Raw genomic sequence first — 13,703 nt, 5'->3', positions numbered from 1 at the left:
CAGTGACATTACTGTAGTTTTAACTGCCACCTCTCAGGTTATGAATGAAAGGCAACTTGTGATGACCCCAAAATGGCTGCAGTGTATTGTCTTGACAACCTAGCACTATGTAGGTAGATTCAGCAGCCTCCCTCACAGAAGGGAAGAGGACTGCCGCATGGAGTTGAAGGTAAAAACATGAAATAATTGAGGTGTGATCCAAGAGCAACAATACCATTTACCTGGTCCTGTATCCTAAAGAACAAGTTCCATAACTCAATCAACGGTTTACGCATTAGAGTATTGACTTTATATATTCCTTACCTCTTTTCTAAAAGAGATTTGAGGTTAAGTACAAAAAGTGGGCCATAACAGAGAGTGAGCCCAGTGCTACCAGGCAGGTTACAGTCGGGCAGGATGTGTTACCGCCCAACCCTAATCTCAAATTCTCTTGGTCACTCCCTCCCGCTGCTCTAAGCAACAAATCCCCAAAGGTACCACCCGGGATTCTCCCAACTGCCTGCCTCTTGCGCTCCCTCCTTTTCTCCCTGCTCACTTGTCTCTGGGGACAGTGTGTCCCCTACTTTCCTTGGGTCCCGCCTCCCTGGGATGAAAACGCCCCCATTTACCTGGCGGGGTAGAGCTTTGGGAGGTTTGCCTGTGTCTTGCACACTGGCTCTGTCTGCTGTTTTACATCTCCAGGTTCTCTCCGTGCGCTCCACCACATTGCTGAGGAAGTCCCCAAACCTGAGCTGGGGTGGCACGCGGGAGTGTGTACGTGTAAAGATGTGTGCGTGCGTGTACACACGCGTGCGTGCCTGTGTGCTTGGCGCACGGGGAGGGAAAAGGCGCTCCATCCAGGCTCTGCGTCACGCCCGCAATTGGGGTTAAGCCGGGGAGGGCGCTTCAGCCTTCACTGTTTTCTTGACTCCCCCATTTTCCTGCCTTGTGTCCGTGCGCCCCAAACGGGCATGCATGCCTGCGTCCATCCCCTCCCACCATCCAGGGGTGATGCGAGGCTGAGCCAGGTGGCTTGGTCGCCCTCCCCCAGTGCGCTGCGCAGTTTTCACAATGTCCATTCTGGAGAGAGAAAGCGAGGGTGCAGATGAGGCGACGCTCCTGCGGGAGCGTGGGCTGGCATGGCAGTGCCACCTGCTGAGAGCCTCTCAGGCCAAGCTAGCGGCGGGCCGTGCCACCTGCTATAAATAGGAGGCCGAGGACAGGGTGTGCGACCACAACAAAACCCGCCGTGAGGGCCTTAATCACGCGCGGGGCCCCGCGTCCCTGGCTGTACTGGATCACGCCGGGCCAGGACCCTGAGCCTGGATGGGGTGGCGATCCGCTCCCTCCCCGCGCCCTCTCTCGGTGGCACCTGGAGCCCCGGGGGCGGGCTGACGATGGACCACTGGGGAGGAGGCAGGGTGGGGAGGGTGACTGTAACGGACCCGCACTGCAGCAGCTGTTGCTCACCGGCACTAGCCGGTCTGGGCCGTGCCACCCCGCAGAGTCACAAGGCGCAGTGGGGAAGTGGGGGGGGCATCATCCCCTCCCGGCTCTTGGGGACAGACGAGGGAGATCCCGGTTCCTGCCCTCCCCTCGCCTCCCCCGCGCCCGCCCAGTCAGGGAGGAGGAAACGCGAGCCGCGCGCAGACACCTCCTCCTCCTCCTCCTCCCCCTCCGCCACCGCCGCCGCCGTTGCCGCCGGCCACCGCGCCTGTTGCTGTCGCCGCTGCGGGACCCGCTGTATCCTCAGCCCGGAGAAGAGGCGGGAGACCGGCCCAGCGGTCTCCGCTCCCGGTCCCCGGCGGCGGGAAGAGCGCAGTCAGCGGCTACCATGGATGCCTCGCCCTCCCAGGCCGTCCCCAGGATGCCCCAGAGCACCTGCGCGCCCGGGCAGGGCCAGGGGCTCTGATCGCCGCCACACAGGTAGGCGCCGCCCACGCCACCCACTGTCTCCTCTGGGGCAGCCTGGCCGCCCTCACCTCCAGCACACTCCCAAGCTCTCTGGCTGCAGAGAAGGCGCAGTCCGCCAATCTAGGGACGATCCTGCTGTCCTCACCCAGCAGGGTCTCTCGAGGAGCAGGGAAGGAGGTGGCGAGTTCACTGTCACCTGGTTGTCCCCTACTCCGACGAAAGCGAAACCCTGATGTTCAAAGGGACCCGGGAGTTCCGGCCGGCTTCCACCCTGCCCCTCCTCTGTTCACTCGTCCTCGCATCTCCAGCCTCCTCCCTCCCGCCAAATATCTCCGGGGCTCTAGTACTTGCAAGGCGGCCAGATTGGGTGAGGATGGTCAGAGTGACCCCATGCCACTCCCTTTAGAAGTTCAGGGTACTTTGCAGTAGTAACTTTGGCAGCGTCACTGGAGCGCGCCACATTTCTTTCTATGGGCACATCCTGTACCAGTCATTTTGAAACCCTGCTCAAGTGTTTCTAGCAGCTTCCTGATCGCTGTGTGATTCTGAGACTCCCTCAAACTTCGCCACACGGGGCTGTTTTAATTTGCTGAAAGAGGTATCATTGTGTTTGAAACCCACCTCGATGATGTGCCTTTCTCTGTTGTGATTTTGTTTAAAATAGCTTGTTCTGCGGAAGTTGCTTAAAAAGGAGAAGAAATTGAAAGTGATGGTTGTTCCTCCCACTGAACAGTTTAATTTGCAGAGTGTCTGTGTTAACGGGTAGGTGGGTGTCCCTAGGTCTCTCGTTCTTTGTTTTAGATAACTGGATGATTTCATTTATTAGTATAATCAGACTTTGAAAAAGAACTAAAATGACTTGGTTTAAATGGGTCACACCCATGAAACGCAGCTATCTCTACAAGTCTAAACTTACAAACTTCTTGCACTGAACCTACACTGAACGTACAGGCTGTGATAAAGAGCCCTTGTTTAGGGGAGCAAACACGCATTCCCTTCCCCAGATGTGAGATAGGATTGGTAGGAGTTAAAGAGCCACCCCTGGGTTTTGTTGTGTTTGGGGAGCCTGCTGTGTGTGGGCGGGGCTGGGATGGAAGAATGAAATGAGAGCAGTTTCCAATGTGCAGGGAACCACCTTGCAACACTTTTCATCTGTGATTTTTCATGTTCTCTCGCTCCCTTGAATTAGGGAAAAAGGTAAGTTCTTTCACCTTTTTCTAGTGTTGAGACGGCTGCTCTTAGTTGGGAAGAAGGTGTGTCTTATAATCAACTCTTTACTGAGAACCCCGAAGATTGTCCAAAGGAACCAGGAAGTTACATGAAAGTCTGTAAATGGGTATTTTCCAGCTGTTTAAGACTGGATGCTGTCAAGGTTTCTGATCTGCCTGTTTCTTGTTTGTTTTTTCTTACCAAGTTATAGGGAAATAAAACTATACCAAGTGCTTTCTCTCCAGATTTATTTGTAAGCAAACTGTCCTAACAGGAGCTGCTGGGCAGTGAGCACAACTGTGAGTTAAAGGGTACCCTGTAAAATGTTGAGTACAAGTGAAGTTCCCTGACACGATTAATTGAGGACAAGGAGACATAAAAAGAATGCATTGTGGTTCAAAGGAGGAAATAAAACCATCAGGCAATAATTAAAACAAATGCCTTTACGTGGATTCGTTCAGTCATTTGCAAATTATTAGGAGAGGGTAAACATCATTGGCCTAGTTGCATCACGGGGAAGTTTTGCAGATGGGCCTCCCTGCCAGACTCTACCATCATCTATCCACTTGAGAGTCCTGGGTTTTCCTTTTCACCAGAACATTTCTGGTTGGGCGACAATCAGGTCAGTGTTGGTCTTTTATCCTCTGTTAGCCTGAGTTTGTCACAGTATTAGAGGGTATGAGGAAGAAATGGGTGACCAGAGAAGCTGGCTTGCCCTTTGTCCCTCATTATCAAGCTGTTGGTAACCCCGATCTTCCTTTCCTGGGAGACAGTTGCCTAGGAAGTCTGCAGTTGCAATGACATGTGCCCTGTGCACAGCCAGGTGTGGGTGGGAGCTCCTTTCTGGCCACATTTTATATGATCTTCTAGGATGTGCCAGGAGGAGGACTTGTATGCTTTTTCTTTGTTTCTTTTTGGCAGTATGGGGTTTGAACTCAGGGCCTCATATTTGGTAGGCAGGTGTTCTTCCACTTGAGTCAGGCTCCCAACCCTTTTTTGCTTTAGTTATTTTTCTGTTAGGGTCTCATGTTTTTGCTGAGCATTGACCTTGGACTGTGATCCTCCTACCTGTGCCTCCAGTAGTTGGGATCACTGGTGAGCCACCACACGTGACGTACTTACTGAGATGCAGTCTTTTTGCCCTGGCTGGTTTCCAACCAGAATTCTTCGACTTCTGCCTCCCCGAGTAGCTAGAATTACAGCTATGAGCCACTATACCTGGTAAGGACTCTGTATCTTCAAAAATGCTTTTAATTTTAATTCAACAAATGACAGCTTCCTCAAACCTCTCCTCTGCTCTTCACTGAATTTTTCTGTAGGTCCCAGCCCCCACCCTTCCCCAGAGAAGCTATAAGTATATGTGTTCTTGGAGGACTTAATGCAGAAGTATGGGTGCCTTGGCCCAGTTCATTTTGCTCTTTTTGTATCTACTCCATTCCCTTCTGCATTTTAACAGCCATAGCACTCCCAATACTTTTCTTTCCTTGGTCATTAAAATCTGTTCATTAACATGACCGAGTCTGCTCTGTAGCTAAGGAGTGTTAGGATGACAAAGGATTAGAACTGCTTCCTTGCAATTTCCTTTGCTGGCTTTCTCCTTATCTCTTCCTTTTCAACCCTACACTTCAATAAAAATATTTTTTTAACAAGGTTCTTCACGAAAGACATGACCGTCTCCATTTTCAAGGCTTTTGACATTTTCAAGTTCAAAATTCTATTTGATGAGTTCTTAGATTTAAGGGTGATTCATCCCTTTTCAGATTTCAAATGCTTAGAAAAAGATTTGTCATATTTGGGCCATAGGAAATAACCATGACACTCAGGTTTCAGTGAAAGTGAAGCTTAAGCACTAACACATGTTTAATTTTGAATGTGCCTGTATATTTCCTTTGAGGAAAAAACAGCCATTTTTCCCATAAAAATATAATGCACTCACTTAACCTCAACAAAACTCTGTATATGATCAGTGAATCTAAACTTTCAAAGTAGGGTTGGGAGTGTAGCTCAGGTGGTATAGCATCTGCCTAGCAAGTACAAGACCCTGGGTTCAAACCCCAACACCACCAAAAGCAAGGTATTTGCTTCTAAACGTCCAAAGTAGGTGAGCACTTATGAGTTGTCAGAATTTATGTGCTTAAAACAGTGCCCACTATAGAGTGAGCTTTCAGTTAAAAGCACTTATTGCTATTACTATATTTATTTTTTATTTTTATAGTATAATTTTGGATTATTGAGGCCATGTAAAATTTAAATAGAACAGTCAAGTTAATCTGATAGAAAAATATGTGAGGGTTATTCTAAAGATAAAGATACTATTATTTTGGAAAAGAGAGAAGTTTGTGCATACGGCAGGTCTGAGGCAAATCCTGCCTTCACCATTGTTAGAGAGGGGACCTTTTGTACAATTGGGACGATAAAACATGGTTCTCGTAGTTGGAGGGTACAGAAAGTCATCTCTGGAAACTGTCCAAAAAGAGGTGGCTCATTAACAGCTATTCCTCTAGCAGAATGCATAAGAGCAAGCACCAACTCTGCAGCCAAAAGATCTGAGTTCAAATCCTGATTCTGCCACTTTCCGCTGGGATCACCTTAATTAGGGGTCCTCATTGCCCTGGGCTGTCACCTTCCCTTCTCTCTCCTCTTTAAATTGTACACCGTGATGATAAAAATGGTTCATAGTAGTCCCTATTGTCCGGGGTTGTTGTGAGAGCTAAATCAGTTAATTGACATTTAGTTTATAGTGTGCTAACTGTTATTATTCTACATATAGCAAGAGGAGAGTTTTACATAATCCCTGAGGGCTGTTTAGGGTCTCTGTCCTCCACCCCTTTATCTTGTGCAATAAAATACAAGAGGATACATGAAGTGACCTCTGAGTTGTAAAAGAAGGAAGTCATTCAAAACCATCATTATTTTACAAGTCAAATTGAGAGGTGCCACCTGTCCACATCCCCCCACCCTCCACTCCCTTCTGCTGCCCCACTTCTGAGCATCTGCCTCTGGGGGCTATCTCCTTGCTTCCAGGATTACTGGGTGAGCAGCTCACTGCTGCCTGGGGTGGGATTGTGTGAGGAAATGAACAAATCACGCATCTAAGCCAGTGATCTTACTGCGTGATATTAGGGAACTTTAGGTATAATTCTGCTCAGGTACATGGCCATCAATTAAACCACTGACTCACAAAGGGGAATGAGTGGCCACCCAGGGAACTTCCTGCTTCTTCTGTGGTCCCCAACCAACCATATTGGCTGGTTCCTAACTTGTTGGGAGCTAAAGGCTCCCACCCCTCCTCCCTCCATCATTTTCTCTGCCTCCTTTCCTCTGTCTGTTTTTGTCCATTTTGTTGTAACTAAATTCCTGAGGCTGGGTAGTTTATAAATAAAAGAGGTTTATTTAACTTATAGTTCTGGTGGATGAAAAGTCCAAACACCATGGCACAAGCATCTGGTTAAAGTCCCCTGGCTGTATCACAACATGGCCAGCAACACAGGGCAAGGTTGTGTGTGTGAGAGTGACAGCTCACTTGTCAAGAGAGCAAGCATGAGAGTGAGGAGGGGTCAGTGTCCTTTGTAACACTCGCGCTTGTGGGAATGAATCCGCTCCTGCAGACACAATCCACTCCATGCAACCATCACTAAGCTCTTTAAGAGGGCAATCATGACTTAATCACCTCCCACTAGGTCCTGATTCTTAAAGGTTCTAGTACCTTCCAGCACTGCCACACTGAGTGCCATGCTTCCAGTATGTGAACCTTTGGGGGGCACGCTCCCACCACAGCACCCTCCCACCAGCATTCTGTGGAGGCGTGGGCTGAAACCTCAGAGGCTGGTGTAGTGTGGGCTATGGGAAGTCCCACCCCTTACTCTGTGGTTGGCTTGGAGGGAGTGGAGGGGGGCTGAGAAAAGAAGGGGTTCCCCGTAGGCAGATCACTAACACCTACCCTTGCTTCCTTGTCAATATGTCCCATCTTTCTTCATGTGCCTCCCCTACATTTTTGTTCTGAAGGGAAGACAGCAGCAGTTTTGTTGGGGACATTTGGTTCTATGCATTATGAAAATGAGATTCACCAGATTTTAGCAATAGAAAGCTTAGACATAAGGACAAACCTGAAATTTGGGGAAGTTAAGTCACTTGCTTTTTCAACTTCACGTGTTCTCATGGGGGAAATTGAGGTTCTTTGCAGCTCTTGGATGGACAACAGAGACTTGGACTGTCCTAATTCTACCACTGAATTTGAACAAACTACTTAACTTCTCCAGAACCCAGTTACATTATTTCAAATATGAGGGAAATTCCTAAATGGTTTAAAAGGTCCTTGCTCACTTTAAAATTTTATAATTCTAACTGCATGCTTCCAGAGGGAGATAGCATGGCAAGATTTACAAGATTATCGGCACTGTTCTAAGAAAAGGATTTCTTTGTGTGCGGTGGGGGGAGTTGCATGGTTAAGGACCATGCTAGATAGTTGTGTAGAATACAAAGGGTGTCTCTGGAGGGACTGGGCTTGTACACACCACTCTACCAACAAGAACATAAGTAGGAACTCACTGGAATAAGGGATCCTACCAGTTCCTCCTGTGGGTGTGACTAGAAGAGGCTGCTTTGGGATAGATGGTCTCTCTAGGGCTTAAAAAACAGATAGACCTACCTGGGGTTGAATGCAAATGATGTAGATTTAGATGGCTTTAAAAGTAATGCAATGGTTTGCTAATATTAGTGAATAATTCATCTATTTCATGACACTTCTTATTGAAAAGTAATGTAATTATTTCCCTCACCTAAGTTACCATTTTAAATTAGAAGAATCTGAATTGCTTGTAAATAATTATGGCTATGTCTGACATTGAACTTACAATTTGATATTTTATAATCAGTGTTAAGGTCTAATCTGCTTTTTACAGAGACTAAGATTGTGCCCCCAGCTGGTTGAAAATTAAAAACTTTAGGTGTTCAAATAGTTTTGTCAATAAAATGTCAGAATTAATTTGATAACTGATTATTTCCCAAGCGATTTAAATGACAAGAAAACTGAAAGTCATTTTGCTATGCTTGTTGCCACCTTATTAATAACTCCTTCACCAAAAATAATTCATAGATCTTGGGTCTGTTCTTTGAAGTAATTCTAGTACTTCTTTAAGCATGTCTTGGGATTAACAGCTGTCAACGGTTAGAATTTAAAGCAGATTCAGTTACAGAATGCACGTCAAGCCAGACATTTAATGCCACTTTCACCTGTAAGTGAGAGAAAAAAGAGAGAGAGGCTATTATTTACTGGATTATGTGAACTTCAAGGCTGTGTTCATTGTCAGGAGTGCCGTCCACTAAAGGAAAAGAGTCAGACTCACTTTCACAAAACGTGTGCTCTAAAGACATTGATTTACTTCCGAGCCTTTGAACATTTAAAGTGAAAAAGTTACCTCTGAAATACATTCAAACTTATAAAAAATTTACTTTTAGAATGCATCCATACGTTTTTCATAGAAAAACAGAGTAAAAATAATAGACTTCAGTTCTATTTCATAAAAGGTTTAAAATTTGTATACTGATTTTCATAACTCCATACCTTAAGAGTTTAAGAAGCTTGCAGTCCTGTTAGGGGCATCTATCACACTCTTCAAATATGATTAGGTGCAAAATGTAGAATGACATGCTAGTCACTGCTCCTAGTCACCTTGGAAGAAAGAGTTTGTGGTCACCTGAGCTATGACATATATCTGAGTTGGAATTAAAGGAAAGAGAGGGACGATGGAAGTAATTCTCATGAGTCCCTTATGTGACCTCATATCTGTGAGCAGGAGTACTGAATTGCCCTTATTCCAGGCTACGCTTTCAGTTATGTTTCTATAGCAAACAGCTGTGGAAGATAGAAATAGTGTCTTCCTATGGAGCAAGGCTGGACAGGCTTCCTCCCATGCTGGTATATTCATGGTACCCAACCTCAGGCTCTGCTCATGTAACACATGTGGTACAAGTGTCACCTGGCCTGTGGGAATTGGTGTCAGAGAACTGACATTAATGCTGACTCTGGCTACTGCTGTTGATCCAAGTAGTCACTTGTCCTTTGTAGTTGACCCAGAAATCTGAGGTCTGCTACCAGCAAGTTAACTTGTGGTAGATGAACTCGTGAGCTTGCACGTAAGAAGATCTCAGAGCCTGTATAGTCTGTGATCAGTATTATGTTCATGAAAGAGAGGAGCAGTGTGCACTGTGGCTCAGGGACACAAGAACACATGGGAAGTTGTGTCTAGTTCTCTGTCTTCAGAGCCAAAAGTGAATGAACACCAGGTGCTGGTGGCTCATGCCTATCATCGTAGCTATTAGGGATCCAGATATCAGGAAGATTGCAGTTCAAGGCCAGCCCAGGCAAAAAGTTCTCCAGACCCTCTCTCAACAGAAAAAGCTGGGCATGGTGGCACACACCTGTCATTCCAGCTACTGCAGAAAGCATAAATAGAAGAGTTAGGTTCAGACTGGCCCAGGCAAAAAAGTGAGACCCTAGCCCCAAAATAAACAAAGTGAAAAGGACTGGTGATATGACTCAAGCAGTAGAGTGCCTGCCTAGCAAGTGGGACATCCTGAGTTAAAAAACCCAGTACCACAAAAAAAAAAAAAAGCATGAAGGAGACATTAGGGAGAATTTAAAGTTGGAGATGAGACAGAATCAGATTTCCAATAGACACTGTATGTCATGGTAGAAGAGCTTTGATTTCACGGGGTAGGAGGAGTTCTTAAGGAAATTTTAGCAGAACATGACACGATAAATTCTGCGTGATAGCACAATTCCTCTAGCAAATACGTGAAGGATGGAGGAAGGATGAGGTACCTTTTCTACTGGTGAGGAAAAGAGAAGATGTATTTAGATGGGAGAGTGTGCTTAAAGTAGTGATAAGGTAAAGGAGGAAACTAAGGACTCTGTAGCATGACACAGTGCTACAGTATGAAACCAGCACTAAGGAGAGGAGGCACAGCATGGCAGGAGAGTGTGGTGGAGCAAAACCACTCACCTCAAGGCTGGGAACAAAAGGGGAAGAGGGAGAGGCCAGGATCCCACTGTCCCTCTAAGGGTACCCCGCAATGACCTAACGACCTCCCACTAAGCCCCACCTCTTAACTGTTCCCCATCTCCTCAGACATAAAAGCCACAGGGCCAAATGATCGTGGACCTCTGAAACAAATGAGCCAAGACAAACCTTTTCTCTTTACTAAATTGAGTATCTGAGGTGTTTGTTACAGTGACAGACAGCTGACCAATACAATCAGTAACTCAATAGTGATGCTGTTCACTAAGATGCAGCTTTTAGGAGGGAAGAGAAGTTTCTGGGAAGGACTTCTCAGAGTTTTTAAATAACTAAATTCAAGCTGAAGGGTTGTAGCCCCTCACTAATGGTTACAGAAGGCAATGGTTACAGTACATGAATTAAACAAAATAATATTTTGGATGGTATTTGGAACATGCTAGGCATGGAGAACATGTTAATGGAATATGCATTGGTGGTTCAGAACCTCTAGATAGCCTCAGGGAGAGCCTTTTAACATTGAGCAGGGGCCAAACACCAGTAGTTCATGCCTTTAATCCTAGCTACTTGGGAGGCTGAAATCAGGAGGATCAAGGTTTAAGGCCAGCCTGAGCAAATTGTTCACGAGACCCCCATCTCCAAAATAATTAGAGCAAAATGTACTGGAAGCTTGGCTCAAACAGTAGAGTATCTACTTTGCAAGTGGGAAGCCCTAAGTTCAAACTGCAGTCCCAGATCACCTCCACAAAAAAAAAATTGAGCAGGGGTTGGGCATTCAGTTCAGTGGTAGAGTGTTTACCTAGCATGAATAAGGCCCTGAGTTCCACCCCCAGCAACATACACACACACACACACACACACACACACACACACACTCACACACACTCACACACACTCACTCACACACACACATACAAGATAAAACTCTAGTAGTATCATCCTAAGTGATAAGCTCAGGTGTTTAAAACTGATCTGGTTCAGTAGACTGTGACAATGGATGGATGACTGATATTTTTTTCTCACAAGATTTTTTTTTTGAGTGGGATCACTTGCACTGACTTTTATTATCTTAGAGAAATTCCTTGACATCATTATTAATAAATATGACCGGGTGTAGAGCCCTCAGAGTCAGGCTGTGTCCTCTTGAGGTCTTTGTGTTCTGCAATGAGTGATTAGGTTTTATTTGAAATAGAATTCAGGAAAAGCTCTTTCTAGGCAGAGCAGCTTATTTGACAGAATATCCATTTCTACTTACACTTGGGTTTCAGACTTTTAAGTTCTGGAATAATAGCTCTCTAAAAGGAGCTATTGCTGTGACTTCATTAAATTCTAATGGCTCTGTTTGTCTTCCTCAGGGTTCTGCATCTCAAGCGTGTAAAATAGAGATTGCTCAGTCTAAAACAGAAAAACAGTGGCAAGGTTTCGCTCAGTCTCCAGACCTTTTCCAAGATGGAACCAATAACATTCACGGCAAAGAAACATCCCTTCCCTAATGAGGTCTCGGTGGACTTTGGCCTTCAGCTGGTGGGCTCTTTGCCTGTGCATTCTCTGACCACCATGCCCATGCTGCCATGGGTGGTGGCTGAGGTGCGAAGACTAAGTGGCCAGTCCTCCAAAAAAGAGGCAGCCACCAGGCAAGTCCGGCTTTGTGTTTCGCCCTCTGGACTGCGATGTGAACCTGAGCCAGGGAAAAGTCAACAGTGGGACCCACTGATCTGTTCCAGCATCTTCGAGTGCAAACCGCAGCATGTTCACAAACTGATCCACAATAGTCACGACCCGAGCTACTTTGCTTGTCTCATTAAAGAAGATACTGTCCGCCGGCAGAGCATCTGCTATGTGTTCAAAGCCGATGATCAAACAAAAGTAAGTTGAGGCGGGGATCAAAGGAGGAAGGCGTAGCTGGAATGTTTTTGTTGTACCAGGCCAGGGAGTTTATTTTAAGTAGATTGAAGGTGATAATGCTATAGTTATACATAGATTATTTAACTGATCTTGGGGGCTTATAGGGGATAGTTTGTAGTGGTTTTGAAGGATATTTTTGTAACAGATATTAGAAATGATAAGTTTATGACTTCAAAGCTTCAACAGAAAAATCTGTCTAGAACTAGAAATAAGGGTTGCAGTGTTAGAACCCAGACTGCTTAAGACAGCTGTTCTGAAGCTTCAGTGCTTCTTGTTGGGCACTGGTGGCTCATGCCTGGAATCCTAGTTACTTGGGAGTTCTGAGTTAGGGAGGATGGTGGTTCGAAGCCAGCCTGAGCAAATAGTTCTCAAGACCCCATCTTCAAAATAACCAGAGCAAAATGAACTTGGAGGTGTGGCTCAAGTAGTAGAGTACTTGCTTTGCAAGTGTGAAGCCTTGAGTTCAAAATCCAGACCCACTAAAAAATATACATAAGTAAATAAAATAAAGCTTCAGAGCTTCTCCAACTGAAATGTGTGCATGATCACGTGATCACCTGGGGGTCATTAAGATGCAAATCTTGATTCAGTAGTAGGTGGACCCCGAGATCTTCCTCACAAGCTACCGGGTGAGGCCGATGCTGCTCCTTTGCAAATTGCACTCTGTGTACAAAGTTCTAGATCTGTGATCGCTGCATTTTTTGAATCCCATTAAGAAAAATATAGTTATTTATAAACTGTATAAAAATACTTTGAGCCAGTTTCCTAAGGAACAGTGTCTACTTGGGCTAAGGTCACTGGTGAGAGCAGTGGATGGGAATGGTAAATTGTGACTATTGGAGTTCTCTTGTGGCTCTTTCCTTTTGCTAGCTTCATGCGAGATCTGATTACTTTGTTATCATTTTATTTTGTGGTGTACCTAACAAACCTGAGATGCCGTCAAAGCACTGCTATTGTTCTATTTGAACTTGCACTGCTATCAGCATTATTATTTGTAGTTCTTTGCAGGGTTCATTTAAAGCTACTTGTCCATTTAGTGGTGATTAGTTTAGATAAAACTGAAAATATAATCCATATAGCTACTTTCTCAATTGGGTCCGTGAAAAAGGTGCACTGTAATACACAAGAAACCAATAAAGAGTTGAGGGCCCCACAGCTGACTCCATGCGTGGGCTGAAGAATCCCTCAGCTGCTGTGAGTGCTAAGCTTGTTCTATGTGACTTGGCTGTGGATCACATGTACTGAGGATGCTAGTGTCAACCCATATGGGAAATATTAATGAAGCTTAAGGCTTTCATATATTCAAATTTAAAATATGAATAGAGGCTGGGTGCAGTCTGGTACACACCTGTAATCCCAGCTACTCAGGAGGCGATCAGAAGGATTTCGGTCTGAGGTTACCCGGGGGAAAAAGCTCAAGATCCTATCCAAAACTAACTAAAGCAAAAGAGTGCTGGGGGTGTGGCTCAAGTAGTAGAACATCTGAGTTCAAGTGTGAGACCCTGAGTTCAAACCTCAGTATATATGTATGTATATGAGTGAAGACACTAATGTTTTCTTTCTGCTCTCCCTTAAGTAATTTTGCGTACTCTTCAGTGTGTAAGAACATCATTTGGATTAATGTTCTTGATACTAAGTATAGTTGGATTTCTGTACCCATAGGTTCCACCTGTGGGTTCA

At 45.4% G+C, this 13,703-nt stretch overlaps 1 protein-coding gene across 4 annotated transcripts in view; it reads left to right on the top strand.

Annotated features, from left to right (window-relative positions):
- The first annotated feature begins 1,688 nt into the window (after positions 1–1,688).
- Positions 1,689–13,703, top strand: part of Tbc1d1 (TBC1 domain family member 1) — a 200,594-nt gene continuing 188,579 nt past the window's right edge. For 3 of the 4 annotated variants that reach the window (XM_074042461.1, XM_020161878.2, XM_020161876.2), the window contains exons 1-2: positions 1,689–1,905; positions 11,474–11,984. In XM_074042461.1, coding sequence (XP_073898562.1) covers positions 11,568–11,984 — 417 coding nt within the window. In that variant the 5' untranslated portion in view covers positions 1,689–1,905; positions 11,474–11,567. Of the gene's footprint in view, positions 1,906–2,349; positions 2,492–11,473; positions 11,985–13,703 lie in introns of those variants that run through there. The other variant, XM_074042459.1, reaches the window with a different exon arrangement.

Source organism: Castor canadensis, chromosome 9 (genome assembly GCF_047511655.1).
Source record: "Castor canadensis chromosome 9, mCasCan1.hap1v2, whole genome shotgun sequence".
Lineage (NCBI taxonomy): Eukaryota > Metazoa > Chordata > Mammalia > Rodentia > Castoridae > Castor > Castor canadensis.
The sequence above is the reverse complement of the archived record's forward strand: the minus strand, read 5'-3'. Positions and strand labels throughout refer to the sequence as shown.